General features: G+C 49.2%; 1 protein-coding gene across 1 annotated transcript in view; it reads left to right on the top strand.

Annotated features, from left to right (window-relative positions):
• HDAC4 (histone deacetylase 4) overlaps positions 1-25,434 on the top strand; it is a 93,605-nt gene that overhangs the window by 41,600 nt on the left and 26,571 nt on the right. The window contains exons 6-14 of the mRNA XM_027903258.1: positions 989-1,120; positions 2,776-2,888; positions 6,233-6,349; positions 6,426-6,624; positions 9,245-9,474; positions 14,907-15,164; positions 16,069-16,255; positions 21,440-21,573; positions 24,797-24,917. Of these exons, the coding sequence (XP_027759059.1) occupies positions 989-1,120; positions 2,776-2,888; positions 6,233-6,349; positions 6,426-6,624; positions 9,245-9,474; positions 14,907-15,164; positions 16,069-16,255; positions 21,440-21,573; positions 24,797-24,917 (1,491 nt within the window). The remainder of the gene's footprint in view (positions 1-988; positions 1,121-2,775; positions 2,889-6,232; positions 6,350-6,425; positions 6,625-9,244; positions 9,475-14,906; positions 15,165-16,068; positions 16,256-21,439; positions 21,574-24,796; positions 24,918-25,434) is intronic.

The following is a 25,434-nucleotide window of genomic DNA, read 5'->3' as shown; positions in this document are numbered from 1 at the left end:
GGAAGAGATGGAATCTCAGGATTTGGGCACAGCAGAGGTTTGGAAGAGTCTCTGGAAAGCGTGGTGTCCACAAAGCAAGTCAGACTGTGGGCACAGGGAGCGCATCCACCCTTGGCAGCCCAGAACCCTCCAAGCATTTGATGTGGTTTTAGATCTGCCTTAACTTTGGGGCTGCGATGATGTAACCACGTTGCTCCCCAAACAAACAAACAAACCTTCTCCTCCCTGGTGCTGGCTTTCCTTGGCCACACTCTGAGGCCCTTTTCCTGGAGTGGACATTCCTCGAGGCTCCTGTGACTCCAGGCTGAGTCACTTCAGGGGGTTGAAGCAGCAGGAAACACTCCCCTGGTTTGGTCGTGGGGTTCCATTTTGGTGTTTGGTGTCCTCTTCCCCTGGTGCCCCTCCCTCCCCCTGGGGTGGGATGCCTCTGAGGGTGTGGAGCTGCCCATTCCAGCAGCACATCAGAGACAGATCTCAGCCCACGGGGATGCTCCACGCTGACCAGCAGCAGCATCCCCGTCGTCTCACCCATTCCTCTGCTGATGATGCCTTGGATAAGTCAGGTTTGCTGCTGGGCTGGGAGCGAGTCAGGCAGAGCTGGGAAACTGGGAGATGGGCATGATGCTCTCTGCACTAACCCCAGCAAGTTCTCAGCAGTTTGTAGGAGGAGGCTTTGCAGGACATTTATTATATTTTTAACTCCAATGCCGTTGCCTTTCCTTGTCAGTGAATTCAGGTGTCAGAGAGGCTGGGACCCGTTTATTGTATGAAAAGGTCTGTGTTTCAAAAACATGTTATGGGGTGACTGATTTAACTGAACCTCCTGCAAATGCTCAACTGCAACCCACTGCAGCCAGGTCAGCTCAGCTCAGCTCAGCTCAGCTCAGCTCAGCTCAGCTCATCTGCAAGCTGAGTAAAAAACTGCTGAAATAATCATAACCAAATCATAACCACTGTTTCCTTTCTCCTTTTCCCTCTTGCTGGCCAGCCTCTGAGCCCAACCTGAAGCTGAGGTCCAGGCTAAAGCAGAAGGTGGCCGAGAGGAGGAGCAGCCCCCTCCTGCGCAGGAAGGACGGGCCGGTGGTGACAGCGCTGAAGAAGCGCCCGCTGGACGTCACAGGTACGGCGGGCGAGGCACACGGGGCACCCCCTTCCCAAAGATCTCCCTTCCCAAAACGAGCTCCTGAGCCTGGCAATGGGTCTTTTATGTATTTTGACTCCTGTTTGGCAGTTTCCTGTCGAAAAATCATGTTCTTCTGGGAGTGAAGTTGGTAAGGAGGGCTCAGAGCAAAGGGGATGATAACACAGATATTTACCATAAAGTTAATTCTTAGCACCATCTAGGGATGTCTCGGGGTAAGTACCACCAAGTGACAGCTTTTCCAGACTCGTCTCTCTCAAAGGCACATGATCATCGTTCAGAGGAGCTCAGAATTAGCTCCCTTTGGAGAACGGGGTGGGTTTGGGACACGCTGGGCACTTCCTCGTGTCAGAGCCTCTCTGCCTGCAGAGGGAGGAGGTGATTTCAAGAGCTGAGAGTCATGGAATATCCAGAGTTGGAAGGGACCCACAGGGATCATCCCGTCCAGCTCCTGGGATGGTCCAGTCCTCCTGCACAGAACCATCCACAACAGTCTCACCATGTCCTTGAGAACACTGTCCAAACACTCCTTGAGCTCTGGCAGCCTTTCAGAGGTGAAAATCAAGTGTCTGTCACTCATATATTGCTATTTGGCACGTGGCTTTTAGGATGAAGCAGCCTCTCCTGGCTGACCATTTCTCCCAGTTATGCCTTCAGAAATGGCAGTGGGAGCCCCCCTTTCTCACTGATACAGAGCTGGCTCGAGAAGCTGCTCTGGAGTTTTTGTGGGAAAAGGGGATTTTTAAATGGAAAATAACTTCTTTAAGAAGTTCCACTTCAGGGACCAGAAATGATGTTTAATCCCTGAAGGATACAGGGGATTCTGGTGGGACACCTTCCACCAGCCCAGGTTGCTCCAACCCGGAATGGGACACTTCCAGGGATCCAGGGGCAACCACAGCTTCTCTGGGCAACCTGTGCCAGGGCCTGCCCACCCTCCCAGGGAGGAATTCCTTCCCAATATCCCATCTAACCCTGCCCTCTGGCAGTAGGAAGCCATTCCCTGTGTCCTGTCACTCCAGGCCCTTGTAATAATTAGATTTGATTTCTCCTGGGCCATCCTGGAGCAGTGAGGAACCTGCTGCAGCCTGAACCACTGCTGGGAGGTTCTCCTGCCCCTGGGCAAATCCTGTGCTCGGGGACGAGGAAAGTTCAGAAGAAAAGGGTTTAATGTTACTAAACTTCCCAAATAGAAGGAGAAACACTGGCAGCTGTGCCATGAACCAGGTGAGAGACCCTCTGAGGGAAGTCTGAGGAGTCCTCAGGGTCAGAGGGGAAAGAGGGGGAGAAAAGCTCTTCTAGAAAAATGAAGCAGAACAAATCCAACATCCTCCAGTTTGACCTCTTCAAGCCTTACATGTCTTTTATTATCTTTCACTCATATTTTAAGTTATTAATACACTACAAGGGAAATCCCCACGGGGAGAAGTCGTAAATATGGTAAGTAGGTCCTTGGACAAACCATTTGAAAGTGTTGGTATTTTAAGAGCCTTGGGAATATTTGGGGGGAAGATGGGGAGGAGGAGGAGGGGTTGCTTTCCTCCACAACAGAGCTTGGGGGGTTGTTATCTGGCTAAATACCATCCCAGAGATTGCTTGGAATGTTCAGAGTTGCTTTTGGATGTGTTTTTCAGACTCTGCATGCAACAGTGCTCCTGGATCTGGTCCCAGCTCTCCGAACAACAGCTCCAACAACATCAGCACCGAGAACGGGATTGCGGGATCGGTCACGAGTATCCCGGCAGAGGTACAGAGCCCTTCCCCCCCTGCCTCTTCCCCCTTGGGCTGCTGAGCAGGCCTTGCAGAGTTTCAGGAGTTTAGGCTTAGGGAACCACACGAAAGGAAAAGCCCAGCTGGTGGCTCGGAGCAGCCTTTGGGAATTACCCCCAGCCTGGGCTGACGGGCCGTGTTATCTGCCTATGAAATCTGGGTTGAAGCAGCTTGTGGTGACTTGTAGTGCTTTTGCAGTGAGGAGAGAGTAAAAATAAAGTGGTTTAGCAAGGTCAAATGCAAGTATTTCAGTGTTTGGGGGATTTATTCCTGTGCTGGGGGTGGGTTTGTTGTGTGCAGTAGGTTGGTCTAAGCGTGACCAAACCAGAGCTGGATTGAAGGGCTTTGACCAGCTGGGCACTTGAAAACTCGGGGGCTGTTACCATGTGCCAGTTTATAACCCCATCAACTTTCACCATCACTCGAGGCATCTGCTGTGGATGTCCAGGGCAGGTTGGGCCGGGTCGGCTGGGCTTGGATTCCTCCTGGCAGCTCCTGTTTTTTAGGGATTCCGGAGCGCAGCTTTTCCCGGGGTGTGGGCCACGATAACTGGCTCCCACCGTTCCCTTGCAAGTCGAAAACCAGGGTGGTTGTCTGATGTTACTGGGGCATTTCTTTTTATCCAGCTTCCCATTAGCTGTCTTCCCCATGAATATAGACTCTGTCTTAACATCAGGGCTCTCAGAACAGGCTTGGGCTTGTTCTCCACGAGTATTCCCTTAGAACTGAAAAGGGCTTCTCATGGTGTAAATGTCAGCCCTTATTGCTTTCTAGTCTTGGGCAGATTTGCACTTTATTTTTATTTCTAATGTAGTGTAACAGTATTTAAGATGGGGAATATGCCTCCTCCTGCAGCCTCTCCCCTGCCAAATTACCCAGCACACGTTCCAAGTCCACAGGAGACCTTCTAGACTCAAATAATTGTTGTAAAGATTAAGGTGGGGAGGGTGGAGGCTTCTCTTGCCCCGGGAAGATGAGCAATGAGTTACTGATTTTGCTGCTCCAGGAGTTGTCAATCCTGTGTATCCTTGGCCAACTGGAAATGCCCAATTATTGCTGCTGGAAGAACTAGTGGATTTGACAGTTTCTGTGATATGGGCAGAGCAGGAAGCTTCCCCCAAATCCCTTCCAAGCCAGACCCTTCCCTGAGCTCCTGCAGGGCAATGCGAGCCTGTAGCACTCCCCTTATCCACTTAATTTGTCAGCTGAATACCTGGAGCTAATCATCTGGGACCAGACCACTGATTCCTCACCAAATGGACACAAAGGAAAACTCTCTCCATCAACCGCTTCTAATGCAGTCATTTTGGAATTTGGGCTGAGGCATGAGCAACATAGATGATTTGGAAAAAAAAAACCCTGTCCTGCCAAAACCTTTCCCTTTCCCAAATTAAAATAACTGCACTTTGTGCCAGCATTCCATGTTGTGTGATCCCAGCTGATCCATTGGCCTGTATTGTTTCATTTGGGAAAAAATATGGGGGGTTTAAAATCTTTAAAATCTTCCTCAAGTAGAAGTTGTATGACCTGGGAGCTGGAGATTTCTTTAAAGTCAGTTGACCAGGATCCCCCACCGTTACATATTTACACGGATTTGGAAGTATTTCAGTGTTTCTGAAAAGATAATGTTGCCAACTCGATGTTTTACTCTCAGCTTTGTGTTTTGCATTCAATGAGAAACGGATCTTGTTGCTTCTCAGTTTATTATGTCGCCATTTGAACCAGTTCAGATGTGTTGGAAGGTGGTGTCCAGGTTCATTATTTAGGTTTCAGTGCTTGCCTTCAGTGGGGAATGGCTGGAGCTCTGCCTCCTTTCAAACAGACACGCTCTATTTTTAAATACTGATTTAAAGGTTTTTCTATCTCTGAAAGGCACTGGAGATTCGTTGCCTTTGCAGTTGGTACAAGACTATAAAAAGGACTCGACTGCAGCTGAAAATTGTCCCTGCAGAAATTGTTGTGTGCAATTCCAGCCTGTTTGTGCAGCCCAGAGATGGGATCTGGGTGTTTGAAGTGCTGATAACGCTGCCAAATAACATGTGCTGAGAGCATCAAGCTGCTGTCTTCTTCTCCCTGCTGTTTTCATCCCAAACCCCCGGGGGATAGTTTGAGGCACAACTCCAGAGTATTGATTGCTCAAAGAGAAAATGGATGTAGTTTTGTTTCATTTGCCGTCTCAGGAAAATATTTCATTCCTCTGCTGACAATAACTGTCTTATTTTCCATGTGGAGCACTAACACTGTGTGATTTAAATTAAAGCAAAATTGCTGGTGGTGCTCAGAATCACTTGGAAGGAGAAGTGTGTAGGTACAAACAGTCACATGGAAGGTCAGGTTTAGATCCGAGATTAAAAAAGAGGGTTTTTATGAGGCTGTTAAAAAACTGGCACAGGGTGCCCAGAGAAGCTGTGGCCGCCCCTGGATCCCTGGAAGTGTCCAAGGCCAGGTTGGCTGACACTTGGAGCGACCTGGGATGGTGGGAGGGACCTTAGAGATCATCTATTCCACCCCTGCTGTGGGCAGGGACACCTTCCACCAGCTCAGGTTGCTCCAAGCCCCGTCCAGCCTGGCCTGGGACACTCCCAGGGATGTGGCAGCCACAGCTTAGGTAAAGATTGTCCCATAGCAGAACATCAAGTTAATCAAAAATCGCCTTTTTCACAACAGCACCTGTGTTTTACCGGTAGAAATTCTATAGCGAGTCTTGTTGAAGTCTAAATTCTGTTTAAGTTGGAAAATCACCTGCAGAGAATTCAGGGTGATCTCAGAACAGTTGTTTCCTAACAGGAAAATCGGGCAGTTTATTGTCATTTTCATAATGGGTTTTCTAGGGCGTATTTGGAAATTAAAGGTCTTTTTACTAAAGTGTTCTTGCTTTAAGTGCCCAGAAGATAACTCAGGAAATCTTGCATTTCAGCCTGAAAATCAGGAAATAGCTGCATAAGTGCAACCTTAAGGCTTTTGGGTGAGGTTTTGAAGCCTGATTTACGCACACCAGTTAATAACAGAAATTGCCTGTTATTTGCTAAAGAGAACAACAGCAATTGTAAGGCCTTTTTTCTCTTTTTAAGATAATCTGTTTTAGCTTTAAAATGAGCTTGAGAAGGGCAGGTGCCAAGGGAACAGCTGGAGCTGTGGGTTTGGGGTGGCTGGTGGGAAAAGGTTCCTCCCCCAGAGGGTGGCTGGCACCGCACGGGCTCCCAGGGCAGCGTCCAGAGCTCCAGGAGCGTTTGGACAGTGCCCTCAGGGACAGGGTGGGATTGCTGGGGGTCCTTCCCGGGGCGTCTGACCAGGACCTTGTTGTTGTTGTTCTGTTCCCAGCCCAGCCTGGCCCACAGGCTCGTGAACCGCGAGGGCTCCGTGACACAGCTCCCGCTCTACACCTCTCCTTCCCTGCCCAACATCACGCTAGGCCTGCCTGCCACCGGCCCTTCCAGCGTAAGTGGGGTTGGGAGGAGCCTCTGGAGGGGCCCTCGTGCCGATTCCTCCCTTAACTCCCCCCTTCTCCTCGCAGGCGGGCTCGGCGCAGCAGGACGCGGAGAGGCTGGCCATCCCAGCCCTGCAGCAGCGCATCTCCCTGTTCCCTGGAACTCACCTCACCCCCTACCTGAGCACTACAACGTTGGAAAGGGATGGGGGAACCGCACATAACCCTCTCCTGCAACACATGGTCTTACTGGAACAGCCGACTGCACAAACTCCCCTCGTCACAGGTGAGAGCGCTCGGACACGGCTGGGAAACAGGGAAGCGCCAGGAATCTGGGGGGTTCTTGGGAAGGCAGCCTGCAGATACCACATCATCTGTGCAGCTGGAACGCTGAACCTTGGGGATGTGTTTGCTGATCCGTTTGGATAGCGGGGACGGGACTTTTCCCAAGTCTGAGGTTTCCCACCTCATCCTGAGGGAGGGGGAAGCTGCCTCGTCGTTTTGGTGAGGTGAAAATAAATGGTATTATTCCATAAAAAGTAAAAACTGAGAACTCTCTAGCTGGAGAGTTCCAACCACTGCAGATTGAAGCGGGGGCAAGTTGTGCCTTAGGATCCCTGTTTTCCACGGGTGGTTCCTGTTCTGTGTGGGAAGGGCACAAATTCCGGGTTAAAATGCTTCCTTCTCATCATTAATATAAATAGCAAATCCACGGCACAATCAGCTGCCTTCCAGCAGATTGCATTTGTTTGGGTACGTCCCATTCTTGGGATTGAATTGCCGTGAGTCACTCCCGGGGTGGGATTTTCGGGATGAGGTACCTGTGAGAAGGCGTTCCCATAAATGGGCTCGATTCCAAGCAGTAATTCGCGGTGGGATGTGCTCCTGGTGTACGGCAGGTAACAGTGGGACAGAGGACGTCCTGCCAGCGTTACTGACGTGTTCATTTGGATTCCTTCCCCTCCGTTGCCACTGGAGGTTGTTGGGAAGCGTGGATCGTGGGGGCTCATTCTGCATCCCGATCCCGGGGCTATAAGTGGGGTTGTGACGAGCTGGGGATGGTGTCAGTTTGGGGAGCTGTGGGGTTTGCCTCCCTCCCTTTGCAGCGCTCGCTTCCGAGCGTGTTCCCGCTGGCCCGCGGCGTTTGCCGAGCGAGCACAGCGTGTTCCAAAGCCGCGCTGGGGAGGGAGAGTCACCACACAGCACAGCCTCCAGGAGGAACACGCGGTCCAGAGGCAGCAGCTGCGAGACACGGAGCTCACACGTGCTCCCCAAAGCCCTGAGGCTGCCAAGCTGCACTTGGGACTGGCACATTCCTTGGCAGCAGGGGGGTGGTTATTGGGATTCTGCTGATGGCCTTCGGCTCTGGAGGAAAACTCCTGTCAGCTGCAAAATTCAAGACCAGGTTGGCCAGGGCTTGGAGAAGCCTGGTCTAGTGGAAGGTGTCTTTAAGATCCCTCCCATCCCAAACCACTCCAGGAGTCTGTGAACGAGGTTTCTCCTTGGAAAGCTTTTCCAGGGACCTTGGTCATTCCCTTGGAGGAAGCTGGTATTCCAGAATACCCTGTGCAATCTCTGCTGTCTAACTGGAACTTTTGGGAGGAGGAGCTGCGCTCTGAGGGAAAAGGAGCACACCTCTCCCAGTGATCCCTGTATCCATACCCAGATTAGTGTGGGTACACACTGACATTTGTAGAGACATGCATTTATAAAATCAAATACACAGGAATCTTTTCAGAAGAGCAAAGAGTGGGGGAAACTCCTTAAACCTTCCCCCAGGAAAAGAGGCTTTTTCATGAGTCAGATCCTTGCACGTAGGGCAGTTCTGAGAATCAGTGGGAAAAGGTCACATCCCAGGGCAGGAATGCCAAGGTGTTCCTGATCCATGGCACTGAGCTGGCTGCAGACTCCTGGGCAGCTTCTTTTCTAAAGCAGAGCCTGAAGGAAGCTGAGGGATTCTTTCCCAAGAGTGGGAGCAGCCTTACCCCCGTGGGCGAGGCAGCAGTTCCCAAGTTCCCGGTGATGGCTTTCTATCCCAAGGTGTAACCAGCAGGAGGGAAGGTGTATCCTCAGCTCCTCCACCCTCGGGTTGGGCTCCCTGCTGGGCTGTCTTAAGAAGAGTGGGAAGGTGTGTTTTCAGAGAGCACAGCTAAGAAGACAATCCCTAAAGACGTGCCCTTCCCAGAGCTGGGATGGACATTTCACGGGGGGGGGGTCATCAGTGACACCCAGATTGCCAAAGGTGGATGAGTGACTCCAGTTATCCCAAAACCTTTGGTTTGCCTGGAGTTACTGGCATGTATGCACAGGACAGTGGTGGAAACAATTCTAGCTATTTGTCATCTTTCTTCCTGTGAAAATAATGAAGCCTGACAGCTCTTGTATTCCCCAAATGCTCCTTTTCCCAGCACAGACCTGCTCAGGGGGTTATCACATGGATAAGTTTTCATCCCTGCTCATTTCCATGGTGTGGACTAGAGCACAGCCAAGGGCAGCCATGCCTTCCTTGATCATCATCCATCACCCTTCAGTGTATCCAGGGATAACTGCTGGATGCAGTGGGGTGCCAGCCTGGCTTGGGCCTGGGATTACTGCCTAAACCAAGCCGTGGGATTTAAACTTCAGACTGTGGAAGGGTCTGTGAGATGTTGCTGGTTTTAGGAAATGAGGTGTTTCCATGGGGTCTCTGAGCAACCAAGCAAAGAACCCCAGCCAGCCAAAGCCTTTCTCCCCGCAGTGTTTGTCAATCAATGAATTAATTACCTGCTCCCTTTCGAGGCCGCTCCAGCTGTAAGTGGTGGCGGAGGTTTAACGTGATACGTCGTTACTCAACAGCCGTTTTCTCCCTTCCTTTCCTCCTTCCTTTTGTTTCTCCTCTGCTGTTTTTTCCTCTGTATTATCTTCAGACTGGTATCTTTCAGGACTGCCCCTCCACGCACAGCCCCTGGTTGGAGGCGAGCGGGTCTCCCCTTCCATCCACAAACTGCGGCAGCACCGCCCGCTGGGGCGCACCCAGTCCGCGCCCCTGCCCCAGAACGCCCAGGCCCTGCAGCAGTTGGTCATCCAGCAGCAGCACCAGCAGTTCTTGGAGAAACACAAACAGCAATTCCAGCAGCAGCAGCTGCACATCAACAAGGTAAGGATGGATGTTTTTGATGGCATTTCTTCCCCCTCGCGCGGCGCCAGGAAGGACCGCGCAGTTTCGGGGTCTGGTGCTGTTCGACCTCCTGCTTTCAGCCCGGGAGCTCTTGGAGGCATCACAACACCAGGAAATACTTGTGAGTGAAGTTACGCAGATTTACTGAAAGGCTGAGAGACCTAGAGGGGCTCACCTGGAGAAGGGAAGGCTCCAGGGAGAATTTAGAGGCGCTTCCAATGTCTAAAGGGGCGCCGAGAGAGACTGGGGACAAGGGATGGAGGGATAAGACAAGAGGGAATGGCTTCCACTGCCAGAAGGCAGGGATAGATGGGATATTGGGAAGGAGTTCCTGGCTGTGAGGGTATAGGTTGCCCAGAGAAGCTGTGGCTGCCCCTGGATCCCTGGAAGTGTCCAAGGCCAGGTTGGACGGGGCTTGGAGCAGCCTGGGCTGGTGGAAGGCGTCCCTGCCCGTGGCAGGGCGTTGGAACTTTGAGGTCCTTCCCAACCCAAACCATTCTGTGATTTGCTCTGTTGTGAGGCTTTCTAAGCACTCCTCTCGAGGAGCCCCATGCTGGCTTTCCTTAGGAAACCAGCAATTCCAGGAGCAGGTTTGAGGCTGGGGAGGACAAGCCCGTGGGATCGCTGCGCTTTCGTTTACCGAGCGGCTTTCTCCAAATGTTTTCACCGTTCCAGCCCTGTGAGAGAACACAACTACCAAGAGCTGGATTCCAACAGGAGAGAAGCCCCCCAGCCCGTTGTTTATGGGCTGGAGCCGGGGCAGGACGATTACACAAGGCTCTGACGTCAATGCTGTACTTCTGGAGCGCTGCCACCGCGTGCTGGGGGTGCCAGGCCTGGCCCTGGCTCAGCCCCTCACACGGGGAGCTGCTGCTGCCCTAGAAACCCCCTCACCCCCCTCCTGACACCTCTCCAGGCCCGGGGTCACGGGATGGGGGGCGCTGGCTTGGGATTCTTTGTGCAGGAATAAGTGTCAGCTCCACGCTTTGAGGGTTTTCGAGGCTCTTCCCAAGCCCTGGGCGTGACGTAACCCCTGAGCTCACCCAGGCTTTGTCTCGGACCTCCCAGGAGCCCTGAATTCCAGCTCTGTCGGAGCTGGGATCTGTGGCATCTCTGCAGCAAAAGCAGGCAGAGGGGGGGGTTAATTAAACTGATGGCAGAGGGGCCGCTTCCCTGGGTTTGATTTATAGAAGGAATGAGTTAAAATCACTTCAGTGCTAACGCTGTGTGCGTGTGGCGAATTTATCCTGTGGGATATTATCCAAGTGCTGACATGGAAAAAGACTTTTCCCAGATGCAGGGATATTTTAAGACCCTCATGTGTAGGAGAGTTAAGGGCACGACTAAAAATAAAATAATAGGTTATTTAATTTTTAACAGAACTGATTGCATTAATTTATTTATTTCCTGATTTCCCATAAATAATACAAGGCTCTTCTCAGTTCCACGTGATTTTTCCCAAACTTTGAGGTTTTGGCCTTAGCTGCCTACAGCAGATGAAGTTTTTGAGGAGATTTGCAGCCAAAACAAGTCTTGCTGTTTCCCAGAAGGCAACTAAGGAGAAATATGTTGATTTACTTAAAATTATTAATAATAATCAACATGGGGATCTGGCTGTGAAACCTTGACGTCTGAGGCTTTGGAGCAGTGACTTGGACAAATGAGGACAGGGAAGGAGGGGGCAGAGGGATGGGACAGAAGGAGGGACAAGGCTCCATGGGGTGACTGGAGGGGACCTGAGGATCCCTTCCCATGTGGGGTCCAAAGTCCCTGCTCTGCCCCTGTCAGGAGCAGGTTGGGGATCACCTGGGTGTAAGCAAATGTGGTTCATCCCACTGAAAGCTGACCTGCTGAGAGTCATTGCTCTGCTCAGAGCAAGGATCTGTCTGGAAAATGAGGGTCCCAGCCCTGCTCCTCTTGTTGTCACCCCGGGGGTGACATTTGCTTTAAGGAGAGGATAAACTCACTCACACCAAACCCCCGTGGAACACCCCAAAAATGGGGACAGGAGAGACAGGAGTGAATGAAAAGAGCATTGCTGAAGTTGCCAGTTGATGTTTGAGACATTAAATGAGATTCTGGATAAGATACTGAATCAGTTCTTGCTCAAATAATTATCCCAGAGAAGCTGTGGCTGCCCCATCCCTGGAAGTGTCCAAGGCCAGGGTGGGAAGGGCAGCCTGGGATAGTGGGGGGTGTCTGTGCTCGTGGCAGGGGGTGGAACTGCATAAGCTTTAAGGTCCTTCCCCCCAAAACCATTCTGGCATTCCATGATCCCGATTGACCTTAATAATTCCCACCTTTTTGCATGGTTAGTGTTCAAACCTAGAGGAACCTAAACCAGGGGAGGTTTTAGGATTGATATTGGGGAAAATTTCTTCCCTGGAAGGCTGGTCAGGCCCTGGCAGAGGCTGCCCAGGGCAGTGGGGACTCCTGTCCCCATCCCTGGAGGTGTGGACGTGGACAGAAGTCAGACCACCCTCTCTCCACGAGGTTTGGACTCTTGGATGTGTCTGACAGGTGAAATGGGCTTTAGGTGTTGTTGTCAGGTGATCTCCGAGCTTCTGCTCCCCCCAGAGAGCCCTGGATGAGCTGTGTGGGAATGGGATGGTTTACCCTCAGCTTCTGAGGTGTGTGGGGTTGTTTTCAGCTCCCAGCCTGTACCTGTTGAGCTTTCAGGTCTCTCCCAACCCAGACCATCCTGTGAGTCTGGGTTTTTTTTTTTTTTATTTTTTTTTTTTTGGTGGGGGATTCTCCATCAGACTTTGGTGAGCAACTGGATGTTTCTAACCTGTTCAGTAGCACCTTCCAAGTCTTCAGAGTCCCCCTGCAAAGAAGGAATAAATGTGGATCATTGGGCACAGTGATACTCAGTCAAAAGTTGCACTCAATCATCCTGGAGGTCTTTCCCAACCTTAACAATTCTGTCATTCTGTTTCTCATATTTAGCAGACAAAGCTAATGACAGCTGAAATTTTAACAGCCAAAAAATGCAGCTTTTTTTTTTTTTTTTTTTTTTTTTTACCTGTCACGAAGAATTCCACAGAACAAGGAAGAATTCTTTGCTTTTCCTTGTATTTGTGACCTGCCATTGCTGTGCTTTTTTAAACGTTTCTGGGGATTTTTTTTGTATTTCGAAGATGTAGGGAAGAAATCTCACCAGCTGCCTGGAGCCTTTCAGAAACGCTTGTGAGCAGAGATACTTCATTTGTTCTGTAGGGAACTCGTTGCCTGCCCAAGACTGGAGGGGCAGTGTCTTTAACAGGGTTTGTGGTGGCAGTAGGTGACAGCCAGAGGCCAACTGGGTACGAACAGAGAGGAGTAACCTCATTGCAGAGGAAGCCAGAGAGCTAATTAAGGGATGGAGGAGTTATTTATGGTGCATTGTGGTCACTATTTCAGATATATTTAGGAGCATTCTCAAAGCCCCCCCGTATATTCAGCCCCTTGCGCTTTTGTTACCTTAAATTTTAAATTGCATAAAAACTTGCACAAATGGAAGATTTTTAGGGAGTTTTAGCAGGCCTGGGATGCAGATGCTCGTGTTTTATATGGAATGTGTTCATAACAATGTTTTCTCTGCAAAATTGGGTTGCAATTCTCTTCAAAACAGGGTTGCAGAGGCTCGAACCGGTGACAGACCAAGAGATTTCCCTTTGCATTAGGAGAGCAAAGGGAATGCTTGAAGTGTCCTTGGCATGGGCCACTTGATCTTTCAACCTTCATTGTGGTTTTCATTCAATTCTTCCATTTTCAAGGAGTAGGAATAATTTAAAACTTCTCGGGAATGACACTGCCTCTTGTTCCCGTTAGCTGTGACAGTGACACTGTGAGTTCTTTTCCCAGCAATTACCTTCTGCAGTTCAGAAGTTCAGAAGGTATTAAGTTCAAAGCTTGAGACCTCCGATCCAAGCAGGGGGAAAAAAAAAACAAAAAAACAAAAACAAAAAAAACCAAGCAGCAGATGGTTTGTGGTGATTTAATTAACTTTAAAAGGGATTATATTCATCAAGCCTAAGAGAGCTTAAAGAAAATGGATGGAAGAACCTTTAGCTTAACATGGTTTATTCAGTGTGTAATATAAGGAATGAGACTGGGAGGGCAGGGGGGGAACTTCCCAAAAATCCTTGGGAGGGTTGGATCACTGAGTGCAATGTCCCTGATCCAGTGCCTGACAACCTTTCCCTGGAGAAATGCTCCCCATGTCCAATCTAAATGTGCCCTGGCACAGCTTGAGGCCGTTCCCTCTTGTGCTGTCAGGTGGGAGAAGAGCCCAATCCCCACCTGGTTCCACCCTCCTGTCCGAGCTGTGAGGACTCACCTTGGTCTGTCCACGTCATTTGGCGTTTAAGCTCCTGACCAACTCCAGATCCACATCAGGACACACAGCTCCATGCATTCCTGCCCCTCTTCCTTGCTTGACTTACATGACAGAGCCTTTCTTCCTAAATTTGGGGGGGAGAAAAAGGCTTAGTTTCAGATTTGAGCCACTGCCCTTCAAAGAGCAAGTAACTCCTCCTGCATGTGTTCAATAACCAGGTTTTGATTTAGCTTTATTAGATTTAAAATCAATATTGCCTTCCATCCCAATGACCTAATCCTCATTAAACCTTGCCCTGACAGCTTTCAAAGTGCAGCAGTTTCTTTATGAGCCTGTGAAACGGGGGCAGCCTGAGAGAGAGGAAATGGATTGGTTTTCCTATGCCAGAGTTAGAAACAGGTCATGTTTTGGGGTTGTGTTTTTTGGGTTTTTTTTTATTCCAAATAAAAATTACAAGCAGTCTGAGGTGGAGAACTGTGAATTTTATCTTGCCAATGAACTTACAAAGAGTCTGAGTGAATTACAGTGAAAATTAAATTGTTCCTTTTGGTTTAGGAGCTGCTTTTGGAGATGTTTGCTGTGTCTAGTTAGGAAGGTCTGGTTAGAACCAGGGGTTTGCTCTAAGCTGAGCGCCCTGAGCTTCCTCGTAACCAGCTCCATGACAGTGCAAGTTCTCCAGGAATCTTTATTCCGGCCTTGCAGATAAAATTCAGGGAGCGATTCAAGGTGACGTTGAGCAAACAAGGCAGCAAAAACCCTCTTAGAGGGGTTTGTGTCTCTTGCATTCTTTCAGAATTTAATTGCCAAACATCCTGACGGTTGTTATGAGTGGATGTGAATAATGGAGTGGGCACAAGAGGCTCTTATTTCTTCAGAGGGAAAACTGAGTGGAAAACAAGGGGGTGTCATTACCTGAGACACGGGATTTCAGAGCTCTTAATGCCAAGGCTGCCCTGACCTTTCCCTGGAGCGCCCGTTTCGTGAGGCAAAGGCCACAATTCGCAATTGCTCTTTTCAGGAGGCTGGGGAACGGGGTGAACTTTACGTGGGACGAGTCTGAGAGTTCCTGGGTGGGTCTGTGTGCTTTCAGATCATATCCAAGCCCAACGAGCCCGCTCGGCAGCACGAGAGCCACCCCGAGGAGACGGAGGAGGAGCTGCGGGAGCACCAGGCCCTGCTGGAGGAGCCCTACGGGGACCGTGCCACCGGCCAGAAGGAGGCCCCGGCGCTGGCCAGCGTGGTGCAGGTGAAGCAGGAACCCATCGAGAGCGACGAGGAGGAGGCAGAGCCTCAGCAGGAGCTGGAGCCCGGGCAGAGACAGGCCGAGCAGGAGCTGCTCTTCCGTCAGGTGAGCGCCCCCAGCACCACGGTGGCACTTGGGCTCCTTGTCTTGGGTCTCGGCTCAGAGGGGGAGGATGTAAGGGGAGCCAGCTCGTGGCTGTGTATAGAGTCTGTGTGATTCCTTCCCTGGAGTCAGCTCACGAGTCCCCAGGGAGGAGAATCTGGGTGATCTGGAATGCACAGCGTGTTTACGGCCACTGAGTCACTTCTAGGGTCGTTTCTTCGGGAAGGCAAAGTGTGTCTTAACATTTCTGAGCTGCTTCTGGTAGAAATGGAATCCTACTAGCAGAGGATTTTCTTTTGGTTTTATGTTTTAAAGCAAATTGGAGAAGGCCTGGGTAAAAGAGCAGGGGATGAGGTGCAATGGAGGGTGTTCCGTCTGCAGAATTAGAGATCCTGGAGCCTCCAGCCAGGATCCCTTTTCAGGGCAAGCACCGGAGGCCTGTGGGTTGCAGGTGATAAATCTGATCACAAGGTACCAGAGCTGATCCATGCCCCCCCAGAAATGTCACTGGGGTGTTGCTCAGACTCTGCATTTGCCCAGAGAAGCTGTGGCTGCCCCTGGATCCCTGGAAGTGTCCCAGGCCAGGTTGGACGGGACTTGGGGCAGCCTGGGCTGGTGGAAGGTGTCCCTGTCCATGGCAGGGGGTGGCACTGGAGGAGCTTTAAGGTCCTTCCAATCCAAACTGTTCTGGGATTCTGTAATTGCTAACGATGGACCACAGTGATCCCATTCCTCTGAAAGTGCAGCCTTAATCCTAAATCCATGCCTGGCTCGTCTCTTAGAAACTCCCATCTTCATTTGCTGCATGCAAGGGAAAGGGGTCCAAGCCTCCAAACCTTCAAAATCCTATAAGACCCTTTTATTTAGGAAGGCCCTTTCAGCAGCTCCCTGCTTCTCTTCCCCACAGCAAGCCCTTCTCCTGGAGCAGCAGCGGATCCACCAGCTGAGGAACTACCAGGCGTCGCTGGAGGCAGCTGGGATGCCCGTGTCCTTCGGGGGACACCGGCCCCTGTCCCGGGCACAGTCCTCTCCAGCCTCAGCCACCTTCCCAATGTCCGTGCAGGAGCCCCCCACTAAGCCAAGGTTCACTACAGGTGAGGCTCTGGGGGCTGCGTGGGCTGTGGGTCTGGTTGGCCTCAGGCTGGGCTTTGTTTGCAAGGGCATGGAGGGGCAGGACAGGAGGGAATGTCTTTACACTGAGAGGAGGGTTAAATGGGGTGTTAGGAAGGAATTGTTCCCTGGCAGGCCCTGGCACAGGTTGGGCAGAGAAGCTGGGGCTGCCCCTGGATCCCTGGAAGTGTCCAAGGCCAGGTTGGAGCAACCTGGGATAGTGGGAGGTGTCCCTGCAGATGGCAGGGATTGGAACTGGATGATCTGAAAGGTCCCTTCCAACCCACACCACTCTGGAATTTTATGATTCAAGATTAAAAACAGAGAATAATTCTCCCTGCATCCTGACAAACATCTTTCCCCCCCGCCAAATCCTTCCTGTCTCTTCAGTGCCCTTAGCAACAGCTGAAAGGGAATTTTCTGTGCAACTCTCCCAGCCCTGTGTTGGGTGATGAGGGATATTTTGGAGTCCGCCTTTTCCCCCAAATGTCACAGGCTCTATTTTGTGAATGAACAGTTTGCAACGTGCTGAGTGCCTTGGGAAAAGGGAAGGAGGGGAATAAATCCCAGAACATCCAAATGGGAGCGACTCGTGATTTTGTTTGCCTTCCCCTCATGCCTTTATTCCGTTTTTAACCCACACTTCTTGCATCACCCGGTGCTGTGAATCGGGTTTATTTTCAGGCCCTGGTGGTGTAGTAATAGATGATGTTCAGGATGACTTTTTCCTCAGCTGCAGGGTGGGAGGTGTGTGCTGTCAGCCCTGGAAAAACCCAAGGAATGGCTCATTTTGGTGAATCGGCCCTTTAATCTCTATTTGTTGTTAACACTGAACCTTTGAATTGCAGCAGAACTGCATTCCCAGTTCTGCCCAGGCGAAGAGATCTTGGCTTTTGCCAGGGATGCAACAAGTAGTCCCCTGGCTCAGGGTCAGAGCACGTGAAACTTGAGCTTCTAACCCACTTAACCCCAAACCTTGGAGCTTTAAAAACGAGGAAGCCTGGCCCTGCTTGAAGAGATTATTCACTGCCTCCAAACCTCATTTCAAAGCACAGGTTAACAGGAAGAATGCAGATGTGAGGCCTGGGCTGCTTGGAAAAGGTGCTGTTCCAGTGTTGGGATTCCTTTTCCTTGGAGGCAGGGTTTAAAACAATAAAGAAAAGCTCGAATATCCCATTGCTTTTATGTAGTGGGATGATGCAAAGGATGCTTAGCGTGATTCACCTGTAAAATGCCCTTTTCATGGCATTTATCCAGGTTGAGACTCCAAGGGCTTAATTTTTCCAGTGCTTTCCATCTCTGCATTTGTATGGAGGAGGGAAAACACAATAAAACACTGTCCAGGGGGGAAGTGTTGGGCGTTCCCTGGCTCTGAGAAAGGTGAGAAGCATAAAGATGAGACCTCTGTACCAGCCCTGTAACTGTGGTCCCTCATGAAAGGTGAGGGACTGGTTTAATGATCTGTCACTGCTTAAGGTTGGATTCAGTGAGGGCTTTTTTAACCTCGTTGATTCTGGGATTCTGTAACAGAGGCAGGGAGAAAGAGCCCAATGCTACAGGCGTGGAAGGAGGGAGAAGGAGAGGAGAGGAATTTCAGCTGCTTGAGCACATGTGTGAGTGAAGTTGCCTCTTGTTTTCCTGGAGTTGTCCACGGTGTGTCGGAGAGCGTGGGCTTGGAGGTGGCTGCTGAAGCTTAATCACTGGGATTGAGCCACTCTTTGAAAGGCAGGAAATTAAAGTCTTGGGTGTTTTTCAAAGTGCTCAAGTGCATCAGGCTGCTTTTTCCCTAGGAAAATCCATCTGGTTGGTAAGTGGCTGCTTTGGAGACTGATCCTAACGGGATTATGTGCTTTGGATGGCAGAGGAATGAGGGCTGGAGTTGGTGTGATCATGTGGGGAGAGGGCTGGAAGAACCAAACCTCATTAATGGCTCTAATTAAGCCAACCAGCATCACTCTGCACACCACTGTGGCTCTTAAGAGATCAATTACTGTCCAGCAGGCAAAGGAATTGCTCATCCCTTTCATGTTTGGGATATTATATAGAAATAATACAGTAATCTAAAGTTTTCTCTGAACAGAGTCACTCCAGACAGCTGGAAACTTGGGGGGTTGGGATATTTTATTTTCTGTCTCTCTCAGTGACAACACCTGAGACTTCAAAGGTACAGGGGAAAGAACCCATAATACAGCCCTCAAACATGATGTCCATTACTCCACATCAAAGTGAAAGCTGTGCCCTTCCTGACTCCTCTGAGCAATCAGTTTGATGTCCCAGAGCATGACATTTAATTTTCCTTCCTCCCAGAAAGCCAGTCCTTGAACTTGCCCTCTCCAGATCAGCCAGCCCCGTGACTTTAATGAATCCTTGTGCCTGCCCTGTTCTACACACTTGAATAAGGATCCTCAGGTTGGGCCGTTAATTTGCATAGCTCCAATTATCCACTCTCTGATCTCCTGTAAAAATGGGTCCACAAATTATTCTGATGTTCTGCATTAAAGGGTTTTTCCTTTCTAATGGAGGCATTTATTCTCTCCTGTGCAGAGCAATATAATTATCTGAACCTCAAATCATATGTTTGTTCTGCCAAGGAAAGCCAGTTGGTTTTGCTTTAGTGCTGACCTTTAAAAATGATTGTTCTTGTGTCTGAACAGTCTCGCTTCCAGCACCACTTAATTTAACTTGCAACGGCCGATGGAGTTTTGTATTTTAAACTTAAATTGCCAAGATTACCTTAGTGTGTGTGTGTTCAGCTGAGTGTCCCCAGCCACAGGGAGGAATTGGGAACAGCTCCTGTCTTTCCAGTGGTTGGTTTCTAGGAAAGAGGAATGCTGAGTGATGTGTGATTAGAGCGAGGAGAGCTTCACGGAGACACTGCTGTTGTCATGGAACCCTTGGGAAAGGACAAACTGTTGATCCACCAAATACTGTGAAGGCCTGGTTTGCGGTGGGATAGAATCCCAGAATGGTTTGGGTTGAGTGGGACCTTAAAGCTCATCCCATCCCACCCCCTGCCACAGGCAGGGACACCTTCCACCAGCCCAGGCTGCTCCAAGCCCCGTCCAACCTGGCCTTGGACACTGCCAGGGATCCAGGGGCAGCCACAGATGCAGATACTCCATGAAAGCTCTGCCAGGGCCTCCCCACCCTCCCAGGGAAGAATTCCTGCCCAATATCCCATCTAAAAATCTCTTTAAGACCTTGCAGTGGTTTAGATAAACTCAGACTGGGGTGAAAGCTTCTCCTCAGGTGAATTCAGGGCTGGCCTTGGCCCAGCAGCTGGTTGGGGTGTTTGATGCTGTGGATCAAACATAGGAGACCTCAACAGAGCTTTGCAGCAACACCTTCTTTCTTCAGTGGCCTTTGGCTGACCCAGAGCCAGCCAATCCCCCAGGGCTCTGTTCTTTCCCTGGAATTGAACCTGGGTTGTGTTTTGTGGGCTGTTTTTTTCCCTTTGCTCCCCTCACCTCCAGCAGAGCGAGGAGCTGCCAGGCCCCTGCCCTGAGGCTGGATACCAGCAAGTGTCAGGGTTTGCTCAGGGGGAGAAGCCAAATTCTTCAGTGGCAGAACATGCCCACACTCAGTCAGGAGGTGGGATTGCAGCTGGAGCCAAGCTTGGGAATGTGCAGGAGCGTTGGGAACGTGCAGGAGCAGGACCCTCAGCTCCGGGCTGCGTGTCTGGGGCTGTTCTCTGGGTCGGGTTCCTCACAAGCCCCTTTGAACTCCCCGTGCTTGCCAACGGTGCTGTTTCTCCAGCCTTGAGCTGGGAAGGGGGAAGCCAGTGTAGGTGTGCTCCTCTGGGATTTCCCAGCAGGGATACCAGCCAAAGCACACCCTGCAACACCTGGATCCGGGACCAGCTCCTGCCTTTGCTGCCTTTAGAGGCTTTGGGTTCCCAAGACTTGATTTCACAGAAATCCTAGAAAACCCCGGATGGGAAGGGACCTGAAAGCCCATCTGGTTTTTACTCCCTGCCCGGGTTGCTCCAACCTGGCCTTGGACACTTCCAGGGATCCAGGGGCAGCCACAGCTTCTCTGGAAAAATACATTCCAGTGCCTCACCATCCTCACAGGAAAGGTTCCTTCCCAATATCCCATCTAATCTCTGGCAGTGGGAAGCCATTCCCCCTTGTCCTGTCCCTCCATCCCTTGTCCCCAGTCCCTCTCCGGTTCTCCTGGAGCCCCTTTAGGCTCTGGAAGGGGCTCTCAGGTCTCCCTGGAGGCTTTCCCAGCTCTTCCAGCCTGACTCCAGAGCAGGGGGGGTCCAGCCCTCGGATCAACTTTATCCTGTACTTTCAGACAGGTATTTCTTGCAAGAAACCTTATTCTTTGGGGCAAAAAAACCCCAAACCTACCCCTTTTATTCTGTTCTCTGGACCTTCTGGCTGAAGGGAAGGGTGGACTTAAAGCTTTGACTGCGTGTCTCTTTTGCTTGAGAGAAAAAAATGACAGGTCATTTGTCCCTGGGGCGTGGCTGGGGAGGACCTGCTGTTTTCCTCCAGCAGAACGCTGGCTTTGGAATCTCAGCTCTCCTTCCAAAACCGGACCCAGGCAACTGTGGAGCGTGAATCAAAGTTGTCGTGCCATAAATCCTTGGGAACGCGAGGGGATTTAGCTGCCTGACTCCCTCATTGAGATGAAACAACACTGCTAAATCCTTCATATCGTGCTGAATAACGACGCCCAAGTGGGTGCTAATGGCCTTAATTAGCATGTTGTCAAATAACGGTGATGCAGCGACTCCAGCACGAGCTGTTCTATGAAACATGGGCCTGCCAACCACTCACTCCTTCTGCTTTCCAGTCCCAAGCCCTGGAGTCATTTTAGCAGCGAGTCCCTCCTCTCCTAAAATGCGGTTGCTTGGCTGGCAGAGGTGATGCTTTGGGGTGCCAGCTCCTGTCACTCCCAAGCCTCCAGGTGCTGGTGCTGGTTCCTTTGCCGCATCCACTGAGGATTCCTAGAACAAGGCACGGTTGCAGGTTTGATGCACCTTGGATGTTCACTCCTTGGAGCTCCATGGCTTGGAGCCCAACGCCCAGCTTTGCTCTAGAGCTGTCGCGTGGATATAAAGTACAAAACGCGCTTTATTCCCCCTCCCGAAATCTGGCAAATTTGGGTTTGTTTGTTTTTTCTTTTAACTGAGATCCATTTTGGCCCCTCTGTCCCAGGCCTTGTGTATGACACCTTGATGCTGAAGCACCAGTGTACCTGTGGAAACACCAACAGCCACCCCGAGCACGCGGGCAGGATCCAGAGCATCTGGTCCAGGCTGCAGGAGACGGGGCTGCGGGGCAAGTGTGAGGTAGGAAAAGCACGGGAAAACGCAGCAAAGGGGGCTGTGGGGGGGTTAGCTGTTAGAATCATTATTATATTATCATTATGTAACTATATTAATATATGCTATATAATATGTGACATATTGATATCGGTATTGTTAATGACTATTCATTAATATATGCCATACAATACATATTATATTAATTATATTAATATTGATATTATGAATTCCTATTAATTAATATGAATTATATTGCTATATTATATGTGATACTTAAAATATTTACAGGACAATGTAATGAATAGAATCTATATTATATATGAGGTGTAGAATATATAAATATATTACTTTTATTATTAAATTATAATACCATGTTTAATGATGTATAATACCTTGTACAGTGTATTATATAATGATATCAATATTTTAGTTTTTATTAATTAATATTAAATAACTTTTATATATGCGATATAAAATATATGATGTGTAGTGTATATATAAAATATATGTTGTATATGAGAAATCCATTCCAGTTCCTCACCACCCCTACATGGAAGAATTGAGTATATAAATATATTGATAAGATTATTGTATTATTATATGCATTTATTATTAAATTACATTGTATGTTATTATTATAACCATTATGTAATTATATTAATATATTAATATATGCTATATAACATATAGCATATAAATTAAGTTTATATTATTGATATTATTATTTACTATCATTAATATTAACTATATTAATATATTATATGTGAAATTTTAAATATATACAGTATATTGTATAAATATATTTATTATAATATACAGACTATATTATATATGAAATATCATATAAAATATATATTATTTTTTATTATTTAATTATATTATCGATATGCTATATAATACATTGTACAATGTATTATGTAATTATATTAATATCCTTAATTATTATTAATTATTTATATTTCCATCTTAAATATTATATATAAAATATACTATGTAAAGTGTTATAAATATAACAGAATATATAGAATATATTCGATATGAAATATAACATTATATATCAATTATTACTGTTATTGCTTCCTAGTTGACATAGCAGTGCAGATAACTAGGGCTGTAGGTGTGCATTCATCAGTCCCCAACCCCTGCGGGGCCGGAGCCCGCAGGATAAACATTTGCAGCAGCAGCAGCAGCAGCAGCTGTGGGAACTGTGGAGCCATCGGCTCAGCTTCCACGCGGTGGCAGCATTGCCTCTGCCTGCGTTCCCCTGGCCCCACTCGCTCATCCCTTTCCAACCTGTTTCTGTCCGTGGATTTTCTGCCCCTTTAACTGAATTTGGGGATTATTTGGGAACAAAAAACCCGCGAAGCCGAGTGCCCCCTGCTGTCCTGCTGCAGGAGCTCGCCGTGACCAGCAGTGCTGGTCACTGAGATGGGTGTTAGATATTCTCTGATGGACAAATTCCTCACTGTACAATCTGTTATTGGCCTTAATTTCCTGATAATTTCCTTTAGTAAGAATTTTTTCCCTTGATTTTCCCGCTTAATTTGGTACTTCTGGTTGCTTTTGGAGCTGCTGTTGATGTTCCCCCGCTTTCCAGCTGGGTTTCCCTTCTGACCATTGCTGATGTTCAGCCTCACCCTTTCAGACTCTTCTGACAGTTCAGACTCTTCCTTTTCCCAAAAATGAGAAGTACTTGATAATGAGGTTCCTGCCTTAATTCCCTACTGGTTTTCTCCAGAGTCTGCCCTGACATTTCAGGATCCATTTCCTTGACTCTCTGGCTACCTTTGCTTTATCCCCACCATCTCCTGCCCACGCCTGTCTGAAAGTTTCCTTCTTTATCATAACTTTTCTCTTGGGCTTGATGGGCACAACCTTTCCCTGTTTCTCCAGCTCCTTCCCACCTCCACAATTCCCTCAAATGAAAAAGGCAGGCCAGGTTGGACAGGGCTTGGAGCGGGCTGGTGCAGTGGAAGGTGTCCCTGCCTGGCTGGTGGAACAAGATGAGTTTTAAGGTCTCTTCCCACGCCAGCCACTCTGGGATTCCATGATTTTGTGGTTTACTCCATTTCTTACGACTCGTATTTGTAAAAGGACAGTTGGAACTTTGATGTTTCCTCATCCTGACATTTCCCTTTCCTTCCTGAACAGCCCTTTGCTGTGGGCAGGGGGGTGGTTTGATGCTGTTGGTTGCGAGGAGTTGCTCAACACAGATGAAAACCACAGGAGCCTGCGTAGTAACTAATGATTTACACACTGTGGAGGATCAAACAAGACTCCGCTGGGTTCCTGTCCTCTTCCAGAAGGAGTTTTACGGCTCATTTCCCGCACGGCGAAACCCCCACTCTGCTCTCTCATCCAGCGGTTCTGGGTGCCTGTCCCCTGGAATGTCCCCGTGGTGTTTCTGTCCCACACCTGCCCCGAGCCGAAGGTCTCACAGATAAATATTTACGGCAGTCACGCAAACAAGTGTGGGCTTTGAAATTGCAGATACACAGACTGAGGGAAAGCCTGTCTCCATCAGGCAGCTGAGAGGCTCCCAAACACCCCTGCCGAGAGCTGAGATCCTGCCACCGTTTCTCGTGGGTCCCTTCCAGCTCAGGGTGTTCTGTGATCCCTCTCAGAGTCAAGAGAAGCGATCCAGAGGGGGCACAAATCAGAAACATCCCAGGATCCCAGAATGGTTTGGCTTGGAAGGGACCTTAAAGCTCCTCTCGTTCTGGGTTCCACCTGAGGGATGAGTAGATTCGCTGCGGTGCCTCCAGCCCAACCCGCCCCCTCCTGCGAGAAAACAACTTGGAAACAGATTGAACCTTGAGGGATTTCCAACGGGAGTTTTGGAGCAGAAAGGTTGTAACCGACCCTTGATTGCTCAAAGGTTCACTTTGGAAATCGTGTTTGGGAGAAATTTTTAGGTTAATAATCCTGACGGAGATGTTGGAGGGTGGTTTGGAGGGACATTTTCACCAGAGAATCATTTTCTAGTGGCTTATAAATCCTGAATATTCATTAACCAAGCAGTACCTTTGTTGTTTAGCAAACGCTCTTTTAAAAACAGAAATTAATTTGTATGCCCAGCTGGTGTTTTGAGTAAGAGATGAAACCAAAATCTGAGTTTTTCTGGGTAAGAACCCATTTCAGTGTTTGGCTCTCCGTCTTTATGATTTGCTGAGGAAAAAGAAAAGCGCTTCAGTGAGAGTTAAGCAGCTCCTCAGTGATTTCCTCACCCTTTTCCTTGCTCTTGCAGTGCATCCGTGGAAGGAAAGCGACTCTGGAAGAGCTGCAGACGGTTCACTCGGAAGCCCACACGCTGCTCTACGGCACAAACCCTCTGAACAGGCAGAAACTGGACAGCAAGAAGCTTCTAGGTATCATTCCCTGCGGGAAAATTCCCCTTCCTGACCCCTGGCACTCACACTGCAATCCTCATCCCTGGCTTAGCAGCGGGAAGGGCGGGATGTTGGGGCTCCCTCCGTCCTTAGCCCTGTGCAGCTCCCAAGAGGATTGTTCCCACCTCCGTGTACTGGATACACCTCCCTCTTTTCAGGTAGATCCCTAAAAAGCTAAAACTCCCTCTCTTTGATGTCTTCGGAACTTGAAAGGAGGTTTCTCTGAGGAGGGAAGATAATTCAGACAGTTTATTTTATCCTGTGTGTTAGGAAGTTATCCATGGCTCGGGAGGAACTGGAATACCCTCCTGAGGATGTGGATCTGCAGCCCCAACCAGCTGCACAGGCATCAACAAATAGCTGTGAGGTTTGTGTAGATAATCTGCAAGAGAGATGCAGGGGCCTCTTAGCCTTAGATTTGTTTTAATTTGGACTAATATTGTTTATCCCTTTCTCTGGAGTCTGGATCTTCCTGAATCAGACCCTCAGCTGTTGG

The sequence above is a fragment of the Empidonax traillii genome, unplaced genomic scaffold, assembly GCF_003031625.1.
Source record: "Empidonax traillii isolate 1590-97213 ecotype Southwest subspecies unplaced genomic scaffold, ASM303162v1 scaffold953:size233439, whole genome shotgun sequence".
NCBI classification, from domain to species: Eukaryota; Metazoa; Chordata; class Aves; order Passeriformes; family Tyrannidae; genus Empidonax; species Empidonax traillii.
This window is presented reverse-complemented; position numbering and strand designations above follow the sequence as displayed.